This window comes from Caenorhabditis remanei, chromosome X (genome assembly GCF_010183535.1).
Source record: "Caenorhabditis remanei strain PX506 chromosome X, whole genome shotgun sequence".
NCBI lineage: Eukaryota > Metazoa > Nematoda > Chromadorea > Rhabditida > Rhabditidae > Caenorhabditis > Caenorhabditis remanei.
In genome coordinates this window covers 14,954,825-14,980,815 of record NC_071333.1, presented here as the reverse complement: position 1 = coordinate 14,980,815, position 25,991 = coordinate 14,954,825, and the positions used below count along the sequence as shown (strand labels likewise).

At 37.8% G+C, this 25,991-nt stretch overlaps 6 protein-coding genes across 6 annotated transcripts; 2 read left to right on the top strand and 4 right to left on the bottom strand.

The window, feature by feature from the left end:
* Positions 1 to 645: 645 nt before the first annotated feature.
* GCK72_024970 (uncharacterized protein) lies at positions 646 to 1,465 on the bottom strand (the record flags this gene model as incomplete). Its single annotated transcript, XM_003099773.2, has 5 exons — positions 646 to 777; positions 825 to 963; positions 1,007 to 1,193; positions 1,249 to 1,348; positions 1,397 to 1,465. 5 exons carry the CDS (start codon positions 1,463 to 1,465, stop codon positions 646 to 648), a joined length of 627 nt encoding a protein of 208 aa, XP_003099821.2.
* Positions 1,466 to 7,070: 5,605 nt separating this feature from the next.
* GCK72_024969 (uncharacterized protein) lies at positions 7,071 to 8,497 on the top strand (the record flags this gene model as incomplete). Its single annotated transcript, XM_053736143.1, has 7 exons — positions 7,071 to 7,236; positions 7,281 to 7,367; positions 7,467 to 7,601; positions 7,644 to 7,978; positions 8,027 to 8,171; positions 8,219 to 8,298; positions 8,342 to 8,497. The coding sequence occupies 7 exons, from the start codon at positions 7,071 to 7,073 to the stop codon at positions 8,495 to 8,497; spliced, it is 1,104 nt and encodes a 367-aa protein (XP_053579709.1).
* Positions 8,498 to 13,399: 4,902 nt separating this feature from the next.
* Positions 13,400 to 15,336, bottom strand: GCK72_024968 (uncharacterized protein; the record flags this gene model as incomplete). Its single annotated transcript, XM_003099724.2, has 4 exons — positions 13,400 to 13,570; positions 14,514 to 14,624; positions 14,672 to 14,716; positions 15,202 to 15,336. 4 exons carry the CDS (start codon positions 15,334 to 15,336, stop codon positions 13,400 to 13,402), a joined length of 462 nt encoding a protein of 153 aa, XP_003099772.2.
* Positions 15,337 to 15,831: 495 nt separating this feature from the next.
* Positions 15,832 to 17,468, top strand: GCK72_024967 (uncharacterized protein; the record flags this gene model as incomplete). Its single annotated transcript, XM_003099729.2, has 4 exons — positions 15,832 to 15,918; positions 15,964 to 16,077; positions 16,709 to 16,811; positions 16,858 to 17,468. 4 exons carry the CDS (start codon positions 15,832 to 15,834, stop codon positions 17,466 to 17,468), a joined length of 915 nt encoding a protein of 304 aa, XP_003099777.2.
* Positions 17,469 to 19,965: 2,497 nt separating this feature from the next.
* Positions 19,966 to 20,450, bottom strand: GCK72_024966 (uncharacterized protein; the record flags this gene model as incomplete). Its single annotated transcript, XM_003099793.1, has 3 exons — positions 19,966 to 20,040; positions 20,114 to 20,262; positions 20,363 to 20,450. The coding sequence occupies 3 exons, from the start codon at positions 20,448 to 20,450 to the stop codon at positions 19,966 to 19,968; spliced, it is 312 nt and encodes a 103-aa protein (XP_003099841.1).
* A 582-nt stretch (positions 20,451 to 21,032) lies between these two features.
* On the bottom strand, positions 21,033 to 24,212 carry GCK72_024965 (uncharacterized protein; the record flags this gene model as incomplete). Its single annotated transcript, XM_003099778.2, has 9 exons — positions 21,033 to 21,149; positions 21,354 to 21,511; positions 22,530 to 22,699; positions 22,753 to 22,889; positions 22,939 to 23,034; positions 23,545 to 23,644; positions 23,707 to 23,936; positions 23,988 to 24,088; positions 24,134 to 24,212. The coding sequence occupies 9 exons, from the start codon at positions 24,210 to 24,212 to the stop codon at positions 21,033 to 21,035; spliced, it is 1,188 nt and encodes a 395-aa protein (XP_003099826.1).
* Between the last annotated feature and the right edge of the window lie 1,779 nt (positions 24,213 to 25,991).

The window sequence follows — 25,991 nt, the reverse complement described above, 5'->3', positions numbered from 1 at the left end:
GCAAGGTTGGGCCGGATTCAAAAATGAGTACTCATTTCTATAAAACAATTTTTGAAAATTTTTGAAAATTTAGAGTAAAAGTTCTTTAATTTTCATGCATATTTGTCTTTTAATTGAATTTTGAATTTTCTAGACAAAAACAATACTTTTTTCAAAATAACATTTAAAAAACGGGCCGAGCAGGCCGGACTGAGCCAGGCCGAGAATGTATTTGATTTTGGCCAGGTCATGACAACTCTGGTAGAGTTTGATTTTGACTTCATTATTACTAGTTGGTAAGTTATTAAAAATGAATAACTAATATTTCTCCAGACTAGTGTATAATAGACTACTGTATTAAATCAGCTTTGTGAACTTTATAACATCAAAACCTGAAAATTCGGTATCAAAACCTTTCCGCAATCATATTATATACATATTCTTTAATCAAAATTTCGGAAAATGAACATCACTTGGAGTTCACAAAATAGTATGTGACTGTACATACTTACATCAAAAGGTTCAAAGTTAGTAAAAGAAAAAACACGGTAAGAAATGTAATCATTCGTTAATTCGGAAGATTCAATAGTTTCTGGAGATTCGAAGTGACCCGCTCGATGGAATTCATTTTGTTGCTTCTTTTCTGAGTTGTCACTTTTTGATTGCTCAGTTTACTGGCTTCTTTCCGTACATTGCTTGCTCAATTGGTTGCTCGAGTACAATAACTGAATGCATTGGCTGTGTTGGACGATAATCCGCATGATTCATACGGTTCCTTCGGGTGCCCCAAGAGTAGATCTGTAATTGTGTGAGTAATTTTTGAAATATTTTTATTTAGGTGTTACCTGATAGCATCGGTATCCGATTCCAGCTAAAACCAAGTGAACGAAGAATACGAAAATAAGATGGATAACCAATTTCACCATTTGTCTAACAGTCTTGTGCTCATTATCGTAGTGAAGAGCTGGTAGAACGATGTTAGGTCTGAAATTTAATAATGAAACAAAGAATATCGAAAACGTCATACCGTTCATCCTCACGTCCTTGGACCTGGAACATTTTTACAATATAGAGAACAATAACCACCAGGATGCATGAGCATCTGACAAGCTCAGTAACGACAAACGGCAAGAAGAATAGTGGTCTCTCGTTGAAGAGAGCATTGATCAGAACGAGGAAACATATCATTTCAAACAAGAAGAGAACTGCGTGACCTGAAATTTGTGATGTTGTTGTTTCAGATGATGTACTGTTTTTAAATAAACTCACCAACTGATGGGACCACCAGTTTAAAGTGATCGATAAAAAAGAACTGCGCAATGCCAGCTGCGAACAACAGTAAGAACAGTACTGCACTGAGTATTGACTTCTGAAATTAAACAATTATTAGTAACTTCTCATAGCCTATAGTTTTCACCTTCATGCTGACGTTACATGTTCTTCCAGAAGATGTTAGCCAGTCATCGATACCAAAGAAATATATCATTTCGGTCGTTCAGAGGATTCGTAGAACACTATTAGCTGAAAATGGAACTGAACTTAGGGTTTTCTAACTTTTCTAACAAATGGAGGCTAGACGCAGGTGATTTTGTGATTATAGAAACAGTAATAACAACAAGAGAGATTTCAGAACCAATTTTCAAAAAAAAACAGCTGCATTCATATTTTTATGATTAGTCACATTGGCAGGGAGACTAAAATGAAAATCCATTAGCCTGATGAATTTGTATAGTGGGGAATAAGAAAATTGGCTCATTTTCGTCACTGATCTTAAGACTTTCCGGTTCACGGGTTAGAGGAAGAAGTTGTTTTGCACGTTCTGGTGCTCACGTAGTCCATTTGTATACTCACTGTGTAATCTAGTTATAGGCAATGAGATGTTCAAGTTTTACTGAAATAAGAAAATGAGGTCAGTAACAAAGAACAAGAAATGGGTCTGTGATTCTGAATCCAAATTGAAATCCCTGACTTCCCAAATGAGGAGAGAGTAATTTTCAATTTCTCGACTGGCCGCCTGACCATTTATGGTCAATTAAATGCCTCTCAACACGCTGCTTCTCGAAGACAAGGTTGTTGCCTCTTCAGGTCATCAAAAAGAGGCGAATAGATGTTGTGGTGGTCGTCATAAAAAAGTAAAGAAGACGACGAAGAAAAATGGGAGACGGAATGGAAAGTTTGTGAATGAGTGAGGGAAAAAAAAGAAGAAGAAGAACAAAAGTGAGGGTGTCTATGTGGAGGAACAGTTCTAGCCAGTGTTGGCGAGAGTTGTAATAGAACAATAGGTAACTAGCGCTCTCTTTTTCTCATTTCTCGTTTTTCACCGCAAATTACTTCTACTCGGAGCCTCGGAGCACAGTGATGTCACTTTTCCTGTTTTCTCAAAACTGTCATATCGAGTATCTCACAATGCATAAGTTATTCAGAACTGATGTTAGAAAACCAGATAAAGAAAAAAATGTCAAAATATATAAAACATTAAAAATTCAGAATCGAACTGCTTGATTTCACATCAGTCCTAAGAATTTAACTGAACTCTTGGATTGCCTTTCGTTTTTTTTCAGACTGACGTCAGAGAAAAAAGAAGTAAGACTCAAAAAGGAAGACTTCTACTTTTATGTTTTTACGGAGGGATGCCCAGTGACATCTGGAAGGACGTGATGCATGAAAATATTCTGTTCATCGGACGAGAATAGAAATGGAAATGAAGATTCTAGCAGTTTTTATAAAATTCATCAGTAGAAATGAGGAACTGGATAATTAACTTAAGAGAGAAATGAAATTGGAGTGGCATAAAATTATAATTTTAGTTTAAATGGTATTCCAGACCTCGAGAAAGCAACATTGGAGAAATGAACGACCCGAGAATCGTCACCTTTTTGTTAAAATCTATTCTACCGGAACAAATTGATATGATTGACGGAAATGAAAGCATTGGAAGAAAGATAGGTGAACAAAGGAAAGAAAGTGAAAGATTGAAATGTTTATGTTTGATTCGAAAAGGAAAGGTAAGGATGACTTGAGAAGGGCAGCAGGAAAACATAAATTCGACAAGGAAGGTGTGAAACTTCCGATGTGCATCATCATCGGAAGCAGAGGGTAAAGATGAATCATGAGCTTTTCAATAAGAATGTTTCCTTCTATGTAGAAGAGGTGTGCTACATCAGAAGAGCTGTGTGGGTGCTGTAAAAAATACTGTTTGCTTATGTGGACACACTTCCGCTTCCTTTGAGTATTCATTTTCCATTTTATTCTGTTCTGCAGGCAATGGTTATCCCAAGAGTATTTTTTTACGTTTAAGGTTTCAAAAGGTTCACGAACCGAGCAATCTGCTCAGTTTTTGGGGTTGATACGTTAAAGTTTGGGTAAAAGTCAGGAGAGATTTTTTTAGGCACGACGAAGAAGAAAAAAAAACTTCTGCTGCTGCTACTTGGAAAAACAATATTGTGAATGGCAGCCGAAAGAATAAAACTAAAAAAGATGATGTATTGTTAGACGAGAGCCATCCCTAATTAACAAACGGGACTGGAACGGAAAGCGAAAACTCAATTTCCCTCCATTTCTAGAAAAAATGTTCGCTGAAATTGAAGTTAGAAAATCAATACGTAGGGACAAAACTAACAACAACAAAAATAGCATAGTGTTGGTCGGTGGGGTGGCAAAATTGTGTGAACAGAACCGGCTGGTCGACCCTCAAAGTTTACCTGGGAGCGGACAAGGTGAAATGAGTGGGGAAAATAGTGTACTGAAATTGGAGAACTAGGAAATCGAGGGATTGAGGGAGAAATTTTTGAAAACGAAAAAAAACCACGTGAGAGTTTTTTGGTTTGAACAGTACACGGGTGTGTTTATGAAATATCGGAATACTTCACAACGCAGATATGAAGTTTTTCTTGGGAATGAGCATATCACTCGTAGATGGAAACAATTCGTAACAAATAAAATTCAAATTGATAGAACAAAACATAGAAAACTAGAAGAGTGATTGTGAACAAAGAAAGACGACCGAAATAGCGGGAAGTCGTCAGTTAAAAGGACCACCCACCGAGATATTTGCGTGAAGATTTCATTGCCGACCAAAAAGGCGATGGGAAGACATTAAGAAAATTTACGATTCCTGAAGGATCTCGATTTCGACATCATCGTACTATTCTACTGCTTTTTTTCAGTGTGGATGAATCATAGTCAAAGAAAAGAGGTTGGGAACTTTTCTGTTGTTTTTTGGCGGAAAGCGCTTACAAAGAAGGTCAAACAAGAAAAATGTTTGGCGGAAGGATTATATTCGTCAGCACAGCCCAAAATTTGGAAATCAGCCTCTTACTCATAAAATCAAATAACAAAATAATAAATACTGAAATGTTTTGACGTTCTACAGACATAGACATTCATGAATATTCATTAACCTTTTACATTATGGATGGAGAGATGGATATGAATTCTTAGGATCAATTGAAGTGATGTTCCACTTCACAAAACTCAATGTTCAGTTTCACAAAAATTGATGACGGTTTCAAATTTTCAAGTCTGAAAAACATTTGGCAACATTTAAAAAAAATTTTAATGTTTAAAGTTATGAGATTGATAAAACACAACAATTGGTGAAATCAACAGACATTTAGGTGGTTGGTGGTGCAAACTCATCAAAGTACATAGAATGAAACGAAACGGTGGGGCCAAGAAAAACACAAAAAGCGAATTTTTGGTCAGCAAGATGGGACCATGGATAAAGCGATAAACACGGACGACATGCTGGTTTTGAAACAGAAACTGAGAGGGAAAGAGAAACAAAAAAGCAAGAGAAAAGGAAAAGCAAGAAGAGAAGAGAGCCAACAGACTGATGGCGGACACGATTAGAAAACGACATGATGTCGACGGCGGGAAATTGGGAAGAGAAAAGAAGATGGGTTAGTTTAGGTTGGAACTTTTCTGGGATTAAGAGAGAACGTTGAGTGAGATGGGATGGGAATATTTCTTGAGTTGGTTTTAGAGAACATTGAGTATTTTTAGATCATCAGCTTAGAAAGTTGTTTGAAAAAATTGGCAGTAGGTTTTCATGTTGCGAAATAGATTTAATGCTCTTGAGATAGATATTGTGAAACTTATTGCTGCGAGGAACTCAAGTCAAAATGTTGCATAGAAGCCAATGAAAACAATTTGGATAGAGCACCTTGTCCCAGCATTTTTTTTTCAAAAGATTTCCTATTCCTATTCGGGTTTCTAACTTCAGTTTCAAGCCACTCAGTTTTCATGGAAATTTGTGTCCTTGGACCGCCAACCGTTCACAATGTATTTAGAGGAAGACGGAGTGACGAGCGTGGAAGGATGGAATTGAGGACACACTGTTAGAACACCGATGCGTGAAAGGAAGGGAAAGAAAGGACGTTGGGAATACGAAGATTCAACTTTTGAGTTTTGAGGGAAGGACGGAAGGAACAACACTTGAATCTTCTCGTCGGATCTGGTTACAGTGAAAGATCTAATTGTGGGATAAATGCTCGCGCATTTCTGTCACTTATGATTCATCCTGGTTCATCCTAGTAGGTGGAATCGAAAAGCGGTTTTTTGAAGATGGGAATGATCGAGTACTGATATTGATTGAAACAAGTCTTGATAGAATACAATAAATTATCTTCCTCAGAGTTATCATATATTTGATCAGATTTCATTTAAAACATACAAAACCCATAATTCATTTAAATCCCTTCCAACATCTGGAATCTCAGAAGCTCAAAGCAGATGTTGTGGATACTAGTCAAGTAGGCGGCTCTTATAGTGAAACAATGGCTCATAAAAGGAACGAACGTCACCCAACCGCCAACAATACAAGCCTTTTGACTTTCATGACGCATTGCGCCCCTACCCGCTAATTACCATAGACCGTTGACCTTCGTTTGCTACTTCTTACCAACTTCCCTCTTTTCCTAAGTTCTCATCATAATCCGATTATGACCGTTTGGCGGTGGCACTTATTCTATTTCTTATCTGTATATCTCATCAATGTAAGTTCTTTCCGAGGTGTGGTCTATTATTAATAAAAATGAACGACATGAGGTCACTTTTGTTGCAGAACGTAGAGATGGAATCGGCGTTGCGTGTGAAGAGGTATTCTATAGAAGGTATGAACATTTTGGAGATGTGTCAAGTAGCAACAGTAAGAGTCAGTCTGGTCACGGGCAAAATCGGATTTTTCTCGGCCCGACCCGTTGACCCGGTGTTTGTAATAACTAATTTTTGAACGAAATTTTAAATTTTTCCGAAAATGTCGAATTTGTTATTATACTTCAGAATCCAATCAAACTCTAGTTGAATCAAGGCATTGGATTGATTTTAGGTAAAAGTTGAAAAAAATTCAAAACTAGTTGCTAAAAAATAGGTCGGGTCAAAATATGATAGGTTTGGTGGAAGTATTTTACCTCAAGGAGCAATCCTAATTGTTACATTTTCACTATTTGCATTAAATCTCAAAAAAGTCACGGATATCTCCTACTGTAATCAGGAAAAACAATTTTTAACATTAATAAGCTCTGTTAAAATAGTAACAATGAACCTAATTGAGCCAATAATAGTACTTTCTACGATTCCCACCAAACGATGCTACTTATCATCTGCCCTTCTTTAACAACAACAAAATTAGCCAAATTACAGGATCGTACTGGGGGAAGAGCATCATAACGTACCGATTGAAGCGGCCCAGTCAACGGATGAGTTTGAGCCAACAAAGAGAAGTCTTTGCTAAAGCGTTCGCGGTACGCCACTTTTATGTTTGCGGGGCGAAGATGGAGCAGAGAGTGCGGGTATTACAATTAGATCGTCATCCTCTCACCTTGTTTCGGGTAGATCAAATATAAATAAATGTATGAGGTGGAAAAGACCACCGGATTACGTTTGGAGGGATGTACACCGTAATCCCACCAAAAAACATCTCTGATACAAGTTAAAATCAGAAAGAACACTCTCAAGTGTGGGCGTGTTGAAGAATCATATTAAAAGCCTAAAGCACAAAGTGCAAAAACTGAATTAGTCGTAAGAAGTGACTCGAAGCCTGTCAAAGTGTAGTGTTTTGGGGGAAAAGAAAAAGAAGACACACTCAAAAAATGCGTAAGTACATACTAATTGAATTTCGTGTCATTTTGCATACATGGGAAGAACACACACGCCTCTGGTTTGTCGCCGTGAATGATGACGATGAGCAGAAAGCCAACATTGATATTGTTTTTGCCGCTGGCAATCATGATGATGGAGAGCCGTTCGATGGAAAAGGTTTGCAGGAAATGATGGCCGTTTTATGGGTGCAATTATTCCAGGTAATATTCTGGCACACGCTTTTTTTCCAAGGTACGGAGGAGATGTACATTTCGACGAAGATGAGAATTGGAGTGCAAATAAGTCAAGTAGGTTAAATAAAAGTAATACTAAAATTAGAAACATTGTTTCAAAAGTTGGTATATGTTGCAAAACAAGTACCATACAAATGTAGTTTATAATTCCAGAAGGAGTTGATTTGTATGCAGTGGCCGTTCACGAAATTGGTCATTCACTTGGACTGAAGCACTCTTCAAACCACTTGTCCATTATGGCTCCGTTCTATAAACAGTACACTGGTAGTATCATGCATCTTCATCAAGGTGGTTGATCTCGCGGGTGTCCTAATAAAATTTTTATTTCAGATGACATTCTGGCTGTGAAAAGATTATACGGATCACCAGTGAAAATTCGGAAAAAAACTTCAACAAATCACATTTGGAGATCAGAATTGTGCACGAAACCTTACTTGGATGCAGTTACCACGTTGAAAAATGGAACAGTCTTGGCATTTCGAGGTTTGAAATTCGATTCCTATTTTTCTATGTATCTGAAACTAATACAAGCAGGTAACATGTTCTTCGAGTTAAGAACCAATCGCAAGTGGTTTTTACCAAGAAGAATCAACAAAGTATTCCCATTTGATGGTCCTCTCGAAGCAGCTACCACTGACAGGCATGGCAATGTTTATTTTTTCAAAGTAACTCATTATTTTCTTATACCAAGTTATCTACGTTTACATTTCTAGCGGGAAATCTACTGGGTCATGACAAAGTACGGTGATATGATGAATGGGTATCCGAAAAAGATCTCTACTGGATTGACTGATACACCTGATGGAATAAGTGCTGCGTTGTATTACCATGAAGATGGGAAACCTTATTTTTTCAAAAGTAAGAATATCTCTTAATCATACTATTACTAATTGATTTTTTTCCAGAATCATACTTCTGGCAATATTCTCGGCACGGAAAACAAGGCATATGGCCTCAAGCTATGTCGACTGTTTTTGACAACAAGGTAGTTTTACTCTGGATATACAAAAATATAAGTTGATTTACAGGACTACCCACCTGAAATTGATGCAGCATTCCAATTCAACAACACATCGTCTTTTTTATTCCATCAGGACAAGTACTGGAAAGTTAGTGGAACCCCAATGCGCATTGAGCCTGGGTATCCAAGGTCAATTGCTAAGGATTGGTTTCATTGTAATTAAACTACCTGGTTTTTTTCAAATAAATGATCTTATGTTTTTTCTATAGTTTTTGAGATCTGAAAGTCTTCTATCTGTAAATTCATAAAATGCAAAAACAAAACAGAACACAGTAATTGCTCCCAACTTTCTTTCATTTCATCTAGTGAATATAATAATCAGATACAGCGCCACCATAGATGCAGAAAGTCCGAAGAGGTTGTGCATTCTTTGTTATGGTCACTGATCCACCATACAGCTTTTGATCAGTTACGGTTAGCTCAACTCGGCCTGAGGAGGGATGGCAGCGACCTTCATTTCCGAGAACGGACCACCTAGTTAAGCCAGTCGTTGTGCGAGTGTACGATGTTAAGAGCCACATTATGCGCACTGAAAAAATAGGATGTTGATACAAATTAGACATATAAATTAGAAAACTCACTAAATGAATCGGCATATGTACAGACTTGTACGTGGCATAAACGAATGTGACAATGTGAAGTGAAGTTGATTTGTTTTTCTTTATTTTTCGATTATCATATCAAAAGTTGGAATGAGTAATTGAAAACACCGTAATTAGCTACAAATAAAACGCAACAATACACGGGGTGACATCGCAGCATTTGATCATTCGGTCACAACACTGGGCCGGTTGGTTTAGCCTTCAACCTGCTACCATCCCACTTACGATGGTCTGAAATTTATTTGAATGTTTAATTATAGTAGGAAGCTATCACTAATTGTGCTCGATACTGAAATGAATCTTAGTAACTAAGCTAATAAATCTGTGATTCACTCGAGCAATTAATTGAATGATTACGGAACTTTATGTAACATTCAAAAACTTTTATACATTAATTACTGAAAAAGACTTTTGAAATAGTACCCACAGGGACCACTCACCGTGAGACGCATCGCGGACTGGGAGAGTCAGGCCTGATTAGCCCTTGTCCTCGGGAGAGCCCCTGAAAAGAAATCAATATAAATATCTCATCTCCGTACTTCAAAATAATAGTAATAAGAGAGGAGTCTAAAAAGTATACGAGTAGGAGAAGGGGCGCAAGTGAAAATAAAAAAGCGAGCTTCATGTTTTCGTATAGACGTTCAGAATGTCTGACGCTCTCTGGAACAGTGCTACTATTTCCACCACTACCACTGCCCCGTCACTTGTTTTTCTATAGAGGCTGAAAAGGGGAACAGCGAACAGAGAAAAGAGACGCCGGTATGGCGGACGTCAAAACACCTTCGGTACGACTAGTTCAATAGTAGTATGAAGTATCAAAAAAAGTACTCAAAGAACGGGGTCTTGATGTTTAGATACCTATTTCAAATCGTATCAATATCCTATTGAACATATTCAGAGCAGACTCAAGAACTTTTTGAAAAATTGCACTACAAAACATTGAAAGCGATAACTAGTGAACCTTCTTGCTCATTGAGACTACCCAGACGTTTTCAGAAAAGAAAACGAAGCTAATTATACTCAGAAATTATAAATTCCCCATTCAACCTATCCACTAATAAAGAGAATGAAACTGGACTGCATTATAAAAAAGTTTTTACTTCATGGACTATACGATTTTGGTTCTAGTAGCTTGATAAGAAATCACTAAATCCCAGAGGATGAAATCTTCATAGAAAGAAAGTAGAAAGAAAGATTAGAGAGAAACGCAATATTATATAGCAGAGCTCCGTGTGTCCACTATACTAACTGACCGAACGGGTTTGAAAAAAAACCAAAAAAAAAGTGAACGGAGCACGACGACCCCAAACAAATAAACTCTCTCACCGGTGAGATGGTGATGGTCACTCTTCTACTACACCAGGAGGAGAAACTTCTAGATACTGAACGCTCCTCCTCTTTTTCTCTATAAAATTGGACGCCATAGGGCCTGGGGGTGAGCGCCTCGAGTCTCTGGGTCTCCCGTTCTCGCCTCATCTATCAGACGTTCGGTTTGTTGCCTGACCCCCAGGCGCGGAGGGGGCACGCGGACTGGCACCGCCCTAGCGTGTGTGTCCGCAACATTTCTCTTCTCTTCACGTAAGTTCGCTTGCACTTTTTGCATTCTGCCGAACCCGTTCCTCTCGCCTCTCTGCGCCCGGCGCGCTATCTTCTCCGCTCTTTTTGTTGGCGCCGTGCACTTTTAGATGTATTTTCACTCTAGTTGTTGCATTGAGTGCGTAAAACGACGACGGCGACCGACGGCGCCGCCCCTCCTCGGAGCACACATTTCCAGGCGCCCGTGTTTCAGTATCAGTCCGTGCCGGCACCATGCGTAAAGCCGCTTGCTCCCCTGCTCGGCGCCTAGGGGTGGGCGAGAGAACGCGGAACGAGAAGAGGATGGAGGAATGGTCTTCTAAAAGTGCATTCAAGGAGGCGAATGAAATAGAAGAGGAGGAGATTCGTTGTGGAAAGATAAGAGCGAGTAGTTTGTGTATGTATAAATGTTTGTTGTGCAGTTTGAAACATTTGTCATCAAGAATTTGGGAAAGTGCAGTAATTACACTAAAGTTGGATTGAGGGGTGATTGAAAGCATAGGTATCAGTAAAAACAAAATGAACTGAAGTTATGTTCTTCAAAAAAGAAACACAGTAAACAAATCTGAAAAAACTATCAAAAATCCGCATGAACTCGCTGTCGGTCATTCTTGCGATGTTCCAAGCTATAAGAATGATATTTAAAGGGAGAAGTTCAATCAAAGTTGTTACAGACGGTTGAACTCAAACATCTGGTTGATTACAGTAGAAAGATAGAGAGAGAGTAGAGGGCCTTAGAGAAAAAGAGAAGGTCAAATGCAAACTCTTGTTATTATTGCACTTATCGTGGTAATCTAAAAACTTTTGACATAAGTTTAATTAAAGTTGTGTCGGACTGTTTTGTCTGATTGTCTAGCCATATGGCTATGTCTGAGCAGAAGCACTTGTTATCGCAATAATCTCAAAAGTTTCAAGTTTAATTAAAATTGTGTCAGACTGTCTTGTCTGATTGTCTAGCCATATGACTATGTCTAAGCAGAAACACTCGTGACCTCAATGTCGTAAAATATATCAAGTTCAGTAAAGTTACTCGGACTGTCTAGTCACTGTGTCTTTTTAAAACATGAATAAAATGAATATTTGAGGCATACGAAATAGAATCCAGAAACATCTTCCAGCAAATCTAAAACGCTATCCCAGATAATACGACGTTATCCTACAGATCTTCTTATCATGACATCATATTTTCCTTCAGACTTTTCCTTAAAAGATAACTATCCATTCAAATTTGGCATTTCAGAATCACACACTCCAATTAGCGTACTGATCACTAATAAGTTATGATAAGTAACACCAGCAGTTTTGACAAAATAAAATGCCTCTTTCCCTCCGAAGGCTCCAATGAATGCAGGTTTTTTCGACGTCCCTGAAGTCCTCCATGCTTAATGAACCTCCCAATTTTGGTGATTGATTATTCTTCGCCAAGAAAGAGAGGAGAACAGCTGTATAGCTTGGTGTGAGGTTCCAACCTATTTCCCCCCAACCTTCTGCTCTTTTTTCTTTCATTTTTTATTCTCCATTCATTCCGTTCGTTTCTATTCTCTTTCATTTCCATCCTATTTTATTGTTATTCCATTTTCTCACTTCTTAAGTCAAGTTTCGTTTTCACTTTGTTCGCTTTTCTTCCCTGGTGGTAGCCTAAGCACTTTTTCCTTCTTTTTCCTAACGATATCTTCATTTTGCTGTTCTCCCGGAGAGAGAACAGAGTAAAAGTTGAACAACAGAATGCTACCTGTCTAATAGTCTTTTTCTACCTGTCTTTTTATTTCACTCTGAGGGTTAGCGAGTGAAAGTGAAAAGAGGAACGGTCACTGGGTCACTACTTTTATTTTCTACCTTTCTTTTTTTCCCAACTGTTCGTCTGTTCGTTTTCACTCCGCCTTTGTTGTCCTTGTGGGAGGGAAATACTCTATGTCTCTTCTTTTCCCTTAGTCATTCATCCAAGAGAGGGAGCGGGGCGCCGAGAGGAGCGTTTGACTCCGCATTGCACGAACGCTACGACACCGCACGGCACCGCCCGTTCTGCTGACAAGTCTCTGCCTCTTAGTCCTCTCTAGAATTTTCGAATGTTGCCTGTGTACCCTTAGGGGAAGAGTCGACTGCTTCTGTCGGTCCCTCTTTTTCATGAATGTTGTTCTCGGCAGAAGGGGTTTCTGGGACGCTGCCGCGGCCGCCGGACGCCGGCGTCAACCAAAACAAATAGAGTGCGGAAATGGGAAAGGAATGGAAAAAAGAGAAGAAAACGTTAGGAGATAATGAAATTCGGGACCTCTTAAGAAAGAGAAAAAAGAAATGGAAATGAGAGTGATGGGTTTGAAAAATGGAGCGTTGATCTGAAAAAACGTTTTTTTTAAAGATTGAGTTGCTGGATCTCGATTTATATATCAAAAGAAGAATCATTACATTGAAAATGTGAAAACAGTCATCGAAGAAGAAACAAAACAATTGAACAAATGATAAGCAACAAAACAATGAGATTCAGAACTTAAGAAAGAGGTAGAAAAAGGAGGAGATAGTACGATGAGATTATTTTGGGGAAGGTGTATAGTAATTTTGAGCAGTTACTCATTAAAACAATGATGAGGTGATTCATACCATGTAAAAGTGTATTTTATTATACTACATTTTTTCACTATTCACGGACGGCGGAAAAATGACATTTAAGAAAAAATAATTTTTCGACGCTCACAAATAAGGAAATATCTGAAAATACACTTTTACATGTCAGAAATAATCCCATTTCAAAATTGGACGACATTTGATGAAAAATGGTATCTTTTGAGTTTTGAGCAGAAAAAAGATCCGGTTTCATCAAAAATCGTGCAATGCTTCAGTCTTTGTTAAAGTTACAAGAGATTGTATGGAAGTTGATCGGATCCAAAGGTGATTTACAAGATGGTGCAATCGTTGGGAGTTGGAGCACTGCTTGCAACGACGACTGCATTTGAAGCAGTTTGAGCAGCTTCTTCCTCTTTGCGGATACGATCTAAATAATAGAGAGCAATTCCCTCTGTTTGAAGACACAAGTGGAGGCTCTCGAACAATATGAAGCAGGTGTACTGTAATAAGGAAAATTGGTGGAGTCCCATTAGGAAAAATACATGGAAAACATTAATGGCATTTCGGAATGGTTTCTATTGGAAACGCTCCATGAGAAGTCCCGACAGAAAGCTCTCGAAACATGTCTTCACTCCACAACAATTTTCTGCGCGTTTTCCTTATTTTCATCAATTCACAGTGTTTTTGTGTTGGTTATCGAAATTAGCATGGCATGAAAAAATCTAGTCGTGGCAAATAGTTTGGTTTCATTGACTTCGCAATGGAAATATGTTTCAATATGCCACACAAAATGCTTTCTTATATTTTTCAATAGTTTCTTTCAATATATTGTGTGATTTTTACATGTCTATTGTTACGCAGAAACCCCGATTCGTAACGTGTATACGAACACGTTCAATGAAGAATCGGAAGGCAATTTTTTGGCGCCGATAGCAATTTAGGGAACTATGTGATTAGCTTTCTGTCTTTCGATGCCACAGACAAGTGGAGCCATAAACATTAGAATGTGCCCGAATCTTATTTTTCCTTTCTAGAAGAAACAATCTTTAGGATTGCATTCAATTTTTTCTGAGCTGACGTGGCTTTGACTGTTTTTCTTGAAGTTCAAATTCATTAGCGGCAGATGATAGATATCTGGTACTAAAACCGTTCACATGAAAATTTTTTATGATAACTATAGCTGATTCTACAATTAACAAAACAACTGTATTTTTCGATGACTCAACGTTTTTCTATAGACAAAGACGCTTTCATTTTCCTTTTCTTATATTTTTGAAACTCTTGATTTATTACTATGCAGATTTGGATTGTCTAAGTGAATCGCATGATTCCATGTACATAAATCATTGTATTACGATGTCAAGATTTTTTGTTTCCTCTTATGTGAGCTCCATGTCGGTGCTCATGGAAACGTCATGCTCGTAACCGACTCTTGCGACTCACCGCCTTGTACCGCTGCGTCGCACGAGGGAGGATGAACTCCAGACGGTGTTTGTGGCCCATGCGGATGTCGCGGACGATTGCGTGCAACTTGTTTGTTTTTGGGGTCTTGTCCTAGAATACCAGGTATTAGTTATCACTTATATGACTGTTGGGATTACCTCCAAATAGTTGCAAGTGCGGTGATAGAGATCATCAGCAATTCTCTGAAATAAGTAGATGATTTGAAGATTCTGTGTTAGACAATCAAATGTTTTTCGTTCATTGGAATCCCTCAATATTCTAGTAGAGCCAAAAAGGTTATATTCATCCAAAATTTTCAACGTCCTTGAATAGGAAATCCGGCTTGATGGTGGAATGAATATATATATATATATATCTAGAACTTCAGAAACGTTGACTTTTTCTCACGGTCCGAGTGTGCTCTTTTTAGGCAACAATCTTTAAAACTACAGAACCTAACAATGGGGCCAAAAAGATAACATATCCTTGAAAACGAGCTAGTTCATCCCACTTCCTTAAAACTTTTCACTAACTTGCCTTGTACCCAGAAACCGTGCAGCTACAGAAACTACAGCGCCTACCTTAAGCATGTCAAATTTCTTACTCTACACAAAACATTACATTAATTATTATTCCTATTCCATTTATGTATCCCTATAAGGTCTACTTAATTTAAAAAGAAACTTACGGTCCAACACTCATCCATGTTGAACTGCGTTTCCTTCATCATTTTTTCTTTCTCAATTCTAGTCTTGCTGAGGTGCTGGAACAGCGCTCCATTCACTAGAGAGTCTGCACTCTGAATGGATTCGTTGTTGGTCATTCTTGAAATGTTTCAAGCTGTAAGAATAATACTTTAGGTGAAAAGTTTAATTAGAAGTGATGCACACGGTTGCCTTCAACCATATGGTGGATTACAGAAGAGGGTTTATATAGAGCGAGGAGAGAGTAGAGAGCTTTAGAGAAAAAAAGCAGGATACGTGCACATTGTTATTATTATTATTACACTAATCGCGGTAATCTGAAAACTTTTGACAGAAGTTTAATTACTGTTGTGTCGGACTGTCTTGTCTGATGTTCTAGCCATATGGCTATGTCTGAGCAGATACACTCGTGACATCGAGGGCGTAAAATATATGAATCTGTTTTCGCACTATCTAATTACAATTGAGTGTGCAACTTTTCGATATGGTTTATGACCGTCCCCCTTTTGAGTCGTTCCGATCTTATGATCTTTTTTAACCATTTATCCTTTACAACTCGATATATTACTATGTATATCTCATTTGCAGGGAATACAATTTCCAGAGACACAAGTATGATCTTCTCCAAGCTAATCTCGTTAACACCGGTAGAGGAGGCAGTTGATGAGCTCAGAACGAAATTTCGTCACTCACAAGATATCGTGAGTTTCGGAACAGTTGGACCGAATTCTCAATAGAGATTTTAGATGAAACCGATTGAAAAGCTGTTCAAGAAAAGCTCCAAAAAGAAGGTTATTAATAATGACGAGTGGCAACATGTGGACTTGGACAAGTACTACACCTTGAATCTCTACATGCCGGTAAGATTCTAGTCACCGGAATTAGAAAATCAGCACTTTCTACAATGCATTACCTAAAACTATTAGAAACAAGAAACTGAAACTAAAAATGGCATGGTGTTATTGAACAAGTGTTTTTCGCGTCATTTTAGAATAGTTTCTTGTTTAAAAAAGAAGAAAAACAGGAGACAAAACGGGTAAACACCTTGCTGATGGAAATAAAAGGTATAAATGAGCCTTTCGACTACCATACCAATAGACGCAGGCTCCCATTTCGTATGATCGTGGGAAACAGTAATTGAAATGGGAATATTGTCGGAATGTTGAAAAAGTTCACAAAATACATTAATGGCGCAATCGTTCTGAACAATGTCTGGGAGCAGCGTAGAAAATTTGTGAAGTGTTTTTTTTTGATGTTCCCTTTACATTAGTTGCGCGACCTGTGACGCAATTCATCAGACTTTCAAAATCTCTGCCCGAGTCAAAAATATGCAAAAATTCTTTTGAAATTTTTTACCGAAAAAAGTCGAAAGTCCCAAGTACACTTGAGTTTTTATCAAGAGTTAAAAAAAGTTTTTTGAAAAGGTCTATGAAAAATCTCAAATCGGCCCGGCTCGTTGAACGTCTGCAATTCATAATTTCTTTTTTCCAGCCAGAGGAAGTTGGATACGGTTGGATCAAAACTGCTGCGAAAGCAAGAGAGAGAAATAAACACGATCTCTTCCACATTCTTTGCAAAGAGCGAATTGGCTCAAGTAATGACTTGCACAACCTTATTTTTGTTAACATTTTCTGTTTCAGAAAACTACGATGCTATCTCAAAGATTAACTCGGATCACGGTGTTTTGGAGGCCAGTCTTGGTGATATTGAAGAGCAACACGTCAAAGTGTGGATGGGAAAAATGAGAATCAAATTCAGTTTTAACGAGAGGACCAAAGGACCAATCAGATTCGATTTTGACCGTATCGTCCGGGATTACTACGAGACCTTCATAATCGTGGAGAGATGCCTTAAGGAACAAAATTGTCTGACCAAGTTTCAGATTTTGGATGCTTTCTACCACAGACTCAACGCTGTTGTCGTTTTCCTTTTGATCGAAGTATGCGAGGCTCAAATGAAGTACGGTGGCTTCGATTCATCTGATGAGCACAGAAAAGAAGTCTACCAATTGTCCACTTTCATCATCGCCGCGTTGCTTATGTACAAGAAAGTCACAACTATTGTGAACGATAACCGAGAAAAAGAGCGTACCGCGTTGGGCGAGAACAATCCTAATTATGTTGGATGTGACATTTTTGCATTTGTTTTTCCCGAATCTACCACTTTTTACTCTCGCCCCAAGCTCATCACCTCTTCAACGGCATCATGCAGTTTTCAGGAAGTCGACAATGTTCAAGTTTACTTTAGTTAGAATTTCAAGGCCAAATATTACGTTTACCGTAAAAACTGTATTATAACGGCACACCATTTATTCTTTCATTTATGAGTAAGATTGTCCCTGTGTTTTTCTAGATTCTGATAAAAATCAGCGTTTTTAGTAACATCTAGATCAACAAATAGAACGTCCAAATAAGTTTTTCCGTTTAACTCTAATTAGTTTATGAAACCACAACATTTCTCTGGGAGGCAGTTGAAAAATATAACGGCGTGCCATTATCATACAGTTTTTACGTTATATTAGAATATTGTACAGTATTATTTTATCACGTGTCGTTCCCATTTCTATTTTTCACATACCCATTCCTCGAGTCATTTTTTTTCATTCCTAATTCACTCTGTGTTAGTTTTGTATATTCAACATGGGAGAGTTTTGTGGATCTACTTTTTCATCGGTTTCTTTACTCACAGCCTTCAAACAAGACACGGTAGTTGGACCTTACTCAAAATTGTTCAGTGGTAGTCCCTTCTCTTGTTTATCCGTCAATTGGTGATACTCTGGAAGCGACCAGTTTGATCCACAAAACTTGGTTTCTAAACTACTTTTTTGATCCGGTAGGCTATAACTCAATTTTCTGTATTTATTCTCATTTGGGATACTTTTTCTGTTTTACATTGACTTCTTTTTTTAATGTATATGTAAGATTATTTTCGTCTTGATTTTCGGCTCCTTATTATTTGAATTGTTTACTACTTGTCACTGTTCGATTTTCATCTCTCTTGGGCAAACTTCTTTCGGGAATAAAATATCATAGAAAAACAATATCGACGATGACAAAAATTATAAATTTGCAGATCAATAGTAAAATGGATCGACGCAATAGAGATTTTCTTCCCAGAGTCACATTTTGTCTGTTCATGACATCATATAGCCGTTTTCCGCGTAGAATCGCATCTGTTTCATTGTTGGATTTCTGTCCTTCTTCCCGTCGCCATTTTTTCCCGAACGGTATGACGTGTGTATGTGCCCCATTGGCGCAGTCGGTTAGCGCGTGGTACTTATAGTCTATAGGTTATGCCAAGGTCGCCAGTTCGAGCCTGGCATGGGGCAGATCATTTTTTTTTCAATCTAATTTTCAGGCTGTGATGTTGAGTGTTGTTTGATGCGTTTACTCATGAATTTGAATTTATTAAAATCAACAAAGACAAGAAAAAAACAGAGAAAGAACATGCAACAACGTATTGTCATGAGCAAACCAATTGAAAATAATTTACTGAGAGGGAGTTACCGCTTTGAAACTCTCAGAAAAGGAAAAAAAAACATTTTCAGATACTAGGTTTAAAACTCTTCGTTAGTGCGCAGCTTAAACTTCAACGTTAAATAAGTAATGAGAGGGGCAGTAAAGGCTTCCCAGAGGCACATCGCGTTTGTGTGTGACGTCATTTAGCCGTTTTTCCGCGCAGTATCGCATCCCCCCTCCTTCGCATTCATATTGTTGTTGTTTATGTCGTCGTCTCTTCTCCCGCATCTCTCAGACGTATAGATGTGCCCCATTGGCGCAGTCGGTTAGCGCGTGGTACTTATAGTCTATAGGGTATGCCAAGGTCGCCAGTTCGAGCCTGGCATGGGGCAGATCTTTTTTGATATTTTTCAGTAAATATTTGAGTATCGACTTTTGAAATAAACATAAGACCATTACCTAACAAAATTACCCAACGAAAAACATACGACATGATTCAAGGTATTTTTTTCGCAGATTCAGTGTAAAGTATTGGTAGACGAAACGGAACAAAAGATACAAACAAAAAAAGATTTTTAAACAGTGAACAGTGAATAAGGCAGGGGTCTGAAAAGTTCATATCTGAGCAGTATTTAATTATGAAAAAGAAAATTGGATGTTTGGATAATTTCTAAATATTTTATGGTTTCAGGATAATAGAAATTACTGTTACTTCCATATACTTCTCAAAATCATTATTTTGACCTAATGATTGGGAGAATGAAAAAATATCTTCCCAGAAGCAAATCGAATCTTCTAGTGACGTCACAAAACCGTTTCTCCGTAGAGTGTCTTCTCATTTTCGAACTGTTTCTATCTTTTTTCCCAAATTTGTATAAAAGCCGTCACAACCGCGCCAATTTTCTTTTTTTCGACATTTTTTTGTTTTTTTTAAACTATTTATTGTGCTGCCTCTAATTTGCTGATTTTCAGTGGTTTTGGCTCTGATAGTTGTATGAAGTTAGTCTACATTGCAGTTTAATTATATCAGGAAGCATCTCTGTTTGCGTGCAAACTAGTAACTTTTGCCAAAAACCAGAAGTTATCCTAGTGTGGTGTCCTCATAATTAATATTTTATCCACTCATTTGCAAAAGTGATAACTTGTTTCCCTGAATACTCCCACATAATACACAATTTCACAACCGTTTACTCTTTATGCGTGGTACCGAGGAATAAATAATAAACATGGGTTATCAGGATAGGAGATGATTTGCTATGTCGATGTCAACCGCAACCTGAGCCAGCAACATTAAAATCTGAAGTATGATGCGAACGCTTCTGGATCCCCATTTCCTGTGTCGACCACCGGATAGAGCTCAACGACCTGAAAATAGGAATTCGTATACCACCCAAGTCAATACTGGACAATCAATCTAATAAGAAATAGGCCGACTCACAGGAGAACGTTTCTCGGATTGAATCATCTGCGGTTGCTCGATAGCGACCTCCTGATTAATTTGACGGTGAAGAAGACTGCGTCCGGAACGGAAAAGCGCGCCACGGAGAGCCATTGCGTTTTGGGAGAGCACGCAGATAGCGACAAAGACTGAAAGCGATTCAATAGAAATTGAAATTTTCTAATTACTATGGTACCTAAGACAATGTTAGCAACTACTACTCAACCACTCAAAAATAAAATAACTCACCAAGAAGAAGTTGTCGATTCATCTTAGCTGGTAGCTCAAATGTCGAATGACAAGTTTTATTCTGAGCTCCCATTCGAAAGGTGGGCATGGCCCTGCTGACTCCTCCCCTTTTCCAATTTTCTTAGAGCCAACGGAATAATAATTGAATTCCAGCATTGCACGTCATGCACTACAGTAGTCGGCCCGACCTGTGAATCGAATTATCACGGAAACGTTTGGCGTAAGAAACCTTTTATTGAATTGTGTCGGTTATCACAAGACACTCAGCTTGACACTGATATTTGGAAAATGCTAGAAAAAAGGGTAGAGTGGGGGAAGGTTGGCAACTGACTGAGTATTATAAGAGATCCAATAAGACAATGTATGAAATTGGAAACAAAGAAAAAAAAGTCTACGAGAAACTGAGAACCCGTAAGGAAATGATAAGAGAAAGTTTGAAAGGAATATTGGGTAGAAATAAATTTCATGACAATGAAAAACCATGAAATAAATTGGGGAAACTTGTAACAAGACATTTGACTTCGAATCGTTCAAAACAATAAACATGTGAGCAGTGATATACAATAACTTGAGGTAGTTGGAGGTGTTATAAATACAATTTGACACTTTCGCTAAACGACGGATCACAGTATTAAAGTGACTAGATGACTATGGCAGAATTGAAAAATGGCTAGAAATAAGAGAAATCCGGATAACTTTTTGATATTTCCATCGTAAACGGATGTGGTTGCATCAATTCGAAGGTTTCGATGGTGCATAACGTTTCTCGTTTGAATGCTGCGACTTTCTGAAAAAAACATTGATAAAATACTTTATCTATTATGTTATAGTATAAAAAAAGCGTATAGTTGGCCTGGAATTCAATGAACTGTACACTGATTTGTGTGGATATAACACAAAGGATGGATCATTGTTTTTGCGATATTGTTTTTCCAAATTTCCATAATTTTTAGAGACTAACTAAAAAAAGAACAATGGAAAAAGAACTCACCTGTACATTACATATTCTGAGCAGGATTTCCGCGAATCTGGTTGATGCTTCAATAGCATCTTTGGTTTGAGCTTGAAGCCATCGTTGGAGGGAATCTAGAAGTCGTTTCCGTTTGGCAGCAATAATTTGGGCACCGTGCTTTGTTAATGACAGACAGTCTAAAATTTTGGAATTAAGGAAACGGTAGGAGATAATCGCAATGTTCACAGAGGGAAATTTGTGGCTTTGTGTACAATCCTGACAGTAACTATATCTTACTGGAAATCATACTGTAATTCTATTTTGGTCTTCAAAAATTTCATAATTAATTTTATGATTCTATTCACATCATTTCATGATTTCATTTTTGTAGTTTGTAGCACTTTCCTGAGTTTTTCCTTTCTGGGCTTTTGAATCAAATTACTCACACCCAACTTTTCGCTGTGCAAGAGTTTCCTCTACCAAAAAATGTGTTATGCCACCTGGGGCACAATGTTAATTAAATCAACAAATCGTACTTTCCTCTAAATTAGTTTATGCCTACATTCGTGAACGAGTCATACTTCTGAGTGAGTAAAAGAGAAGCTAGGTTGGGTTGGAAACACATAGGATTGCATCTCCCTTCAACCACCAATGTCTCTGGGTCTCTCCTCTCCAGGAGAAATACACTGATGTTTCGAGAGACACAAGAGTGCGGCGCTGCGGTCGTCTACCCGCTATTTAACGCTAGTCTCTCCAAGCTACTTGCGTGCCGTCGATAGCTCAGTTGGTAGAGCGGAGGACTGTAGAGTCAGTGGGTATCCTTAGGTCGCTGGTTCGAATCCGGCTCGACGGATTTCTTTTTTTCTTTTTTTGGTTTGTTTGGGAAATGAATAAACTGTACGAGGGGAGACTTTTGAAGATAAATTTATTGGTTTTTAGCTTGAAGTATGGATGCGCTATTGCTTGTGAGGATTGAAACAACGTACACAATGGAAATAACTGCTGTATTTTATTTTTGAAAAATGGTTGACTTGAAATGGATTAGCACGTGTGAATTTACAGTATCTTATGAATGTATGGCTCGGGAATGTAGTCCAAAAGCTGGAAATAATCTAATGAACTACAAAAACAAGCTTATTAGCAAAAAAACGTGTTTGAGTTATTTTCTCTGACTGATTTTTTCTTTGTTTTACGTTTCAAAACATAAATTCTCACCTGGATCGAAAAAAATAATTGCTTGCAGAAGCACATATTCAACTTTCGTTAACCGCATCCTTCGTATCGGTACAAGAACATCGTTGATTACTGCTACCACCGTAGGTGTTAATCCATACGTCTTGTTCGATACACCATCGCTTGACACTGATTGTGCTACGTTTCGAAACCTGGAAGCACAGTTTTTATGTACACTGTATTTGCCAAAATAACTAAAACATACCCACACAATCCATCAGGAAACACAATCCGATCGTTGTATTTCTCCGGAGTGTGAAATGCTTCTGCTAGTACTAAATTGGAAAATGCGGTGTGGATGAACAGTCGTTTTTGGTCTTCTGGCATCAAATGAGCAAATACCTGGAAAAAATTAGTAGGAATCGTTGGATAAAAAATATTGAATGGTTACCTCAAAAGACTTTGCCCATTCCACAAGAACAGTGAGTATTTTCGCACGCCAAAATGAGAAGTTGGTTGGATACTTAGGATCCATGCGAGATTCATACTGAATAAAGGGAAATAGTTATGGTAGAAGCTGAAGATAATTTTGTGTGAAGGACGTGTGTTGATTTACATCAACTTTATTTTCACTGTCCCTAGTTTCCTTCACAGTAATCAATGTTTCTAGTAGAGCTATCGAAAAGTTGCCAAATTACTAAATATGAGTCATTTTATGGTGGCTGACCGCTTACTCAAAGTTCAGCCCGGGGACGAGGTCTGGGTCTCGTTGCGACTACCGTAGTATCAAAACTTTTTTATGGGTAAAGAGCCTTCGTAAATCAAAGTTCCGCAACTAGACATACACCCAGCGGTGGAGCTAGACGAAATATGACGCTCCGAACTGTTTTTAGATATATCACAAGTTTAACTGTACAAGGTTGGCTCCGCTGACAGTACCATGGTCTTCCAAACATTTTCGAATTTGTAGTAATTTCAAAAACGATTGTTTTTTGATTTCGTTACACTATCAATAATCTTTGAACTCTGAGTTATCAAGAATGAATAATCAACCCACCTTGCTGTTCTTATCATTGAAAGCAATTTGTGTCATATCCAGTGCTTCTCGTAAAGATGTGTGTATTGTCATCGCAGAGGAATGTAACAGTTTTTGATACCTAAAAAACAATAATTTTGATTTTCAGATATGTATAAGATTGAAAGCTGATTGAAAACTCACAGTGCCTCCTTCATAAGCAACAAATTGATCAGCGGATCTTCAGTTTCCCAACTCTCCTCTGATCCTTCTAATCCATTCAGCTTTTTTCGTTTCCTCCTTCGTTCCATACTCAATTCTGCCCGATCCATGCCGGCCATTATGCATTTTTTATATCGACAATGTCGACAGGAACACCTCATCGACTTGTCAATTATACAGTCACCGTTATTTTTACAGGAATATGTTCGATTCTGAAAATTTTTACGTTTTCATTCCAATCCCCCGTTTTGGAGTCCACTTACCTCTAAAACGACTCTACGAAAAAAAGTTTTGCACCCGTTACAAGCAGCCACCGAGTAATGGATTCCTGACGCCACGTCACCGCACACTGTGCATAGTTCACCTGCAAATTTTCTCCGTTTCAGGTGAAATGTGGGCTAGAACAAACCAGGGATAAATTTTTTAGCAAGATCTTTTGCCTTTTGACGTGTGTAGGTTGAATCGATATGGCTTTCAAAAGCCAGCATGGCTGAAAAAAGAAGATTTGAGAACGAAGAGCTGTGAAAAATAACACGATTTCAGAAAAAGAGCACATTTCTTAAGCAAATAGCTAAATGTAAAGTACACACACTCTAGTAGAAATAGATAAAACTCATTAAATTTCAATATGAGAACTCATATACCAAGAACTTTGAAAATGCTTCGGGAGAAAAAGATGAATAGATCAAGATCATAATATGCACTAAAATTAAGCACATTGTAGCAGGATGAAATCGGATTAAATTTTTCTCAGATTCAGAGAATCAGTTCAGATAAACATTATTTGCTCAAAGTTCATCACCACGCTTTATATATATATATATATTCACTCTCCACTAGAATCAATTTCAAAAAAGCACCTGTATATCACAAGTTCTCGGAACGATGGTCTCAAAACAAGCGAGACCTTTCTAGAAAAGTATAGTCTGTGTTTGGCATAGTGTCTATCAATAGAAACGCAGACTGCGCATGACCATACCAATTGTTGTTGATTATAGTATCAATGGGAGAATCAAAGAAAGAAAGGAAGACAATCGAAACTTTGAACTTTCGATATTTTTATTTGATTTGTAATTCGTAACAAAAACGAATTAAAAATACTAGTTTCACGGCGGATTGTATGAAATTAGTGATCACTGTATTGATTAAAAAAAACAGTTTTTTCAACATGGAAGTGATCTTTCTGTTTGTTGCGTCTTTTTCAAAACGTGAATATATTACTAAAAACAGTTGGTGAGCGTAAACTAAAAAGTTTTTAGTTTTAGAAATTTTCAATGCCAAGTTTGATATTGAAAGTGATTTTCTGAAAGTGAAACCTGAAAGCATAACACTTCTACGAATTATAGATTTGCAGAAAAATCTGGATTTCTAGGAAACTTCGATAATCAACGAGCACATTAGCATATCAAAACGTCAGAACCTCTCAGATTAGCTGAGCGCATTACCACTACTAATGCTCTTCTTCCCGTTCTAATCACTTATGTGTGAACAAATTGGTCCTCTCTCCTCGTTTTCCTGTTTCCGCCGTTTCTCGAATAATTTTTTCATTAGTTACAGCTTGTTGGGATACTGGAGGAATATTGTGAAAGTGTATGACTAAAACACATAAAAAAGGATGATCCGATAGAGTTGATAAGATTTTTTCGGATTTCTCGTCACTTCAATAAGATGATATTTTTGATCGTTTCGATCATCAAGATTTGAGAGATTAAAAATGAACGATGTGTCAAAAAGATTTTTTGGGGTGATTTGCACTATTTCATGTGAGAAAAAATTTACTTTCGGGGTTCCCAACAATAAAAAGCACGTCAAGAAATTTCGAAATGGGATTAGTCTCTGATTTTCAAATAAGAAATTTGTTTTTAAACTCAAAGTCGGATAAAAATTTTCACGTTCATCCATAAAAATATGAACATTTCTTTAAAAATTATAACTGAGAACAAATTTCTGTTCCAAAGATCTCACAACAAGTTTACCACTTGAAAAAAGTACAACAATCGGAGAACGAAACTAAAACTTGCGGGAAAAACCAGGTTGTATGTTTTTCCACGCGCGGTTTGTCGTCGAAAGTATAAGGTCAGGTCAATGATGTTTGACAGTGCTTTGTGGACAGCCGTTGCGAGAACTACCGCCCGTTCATTGGCTACGTTTTGAGTTTGTCCCTCATATTTCTTCATTCTCTACTTTGTTTCGATGTTAGGCTTTGATTCCGCATCTTGGACTTTAAAAAGGGCAAATCCCTTTTCTAATCCGTGATATCTCTGGTG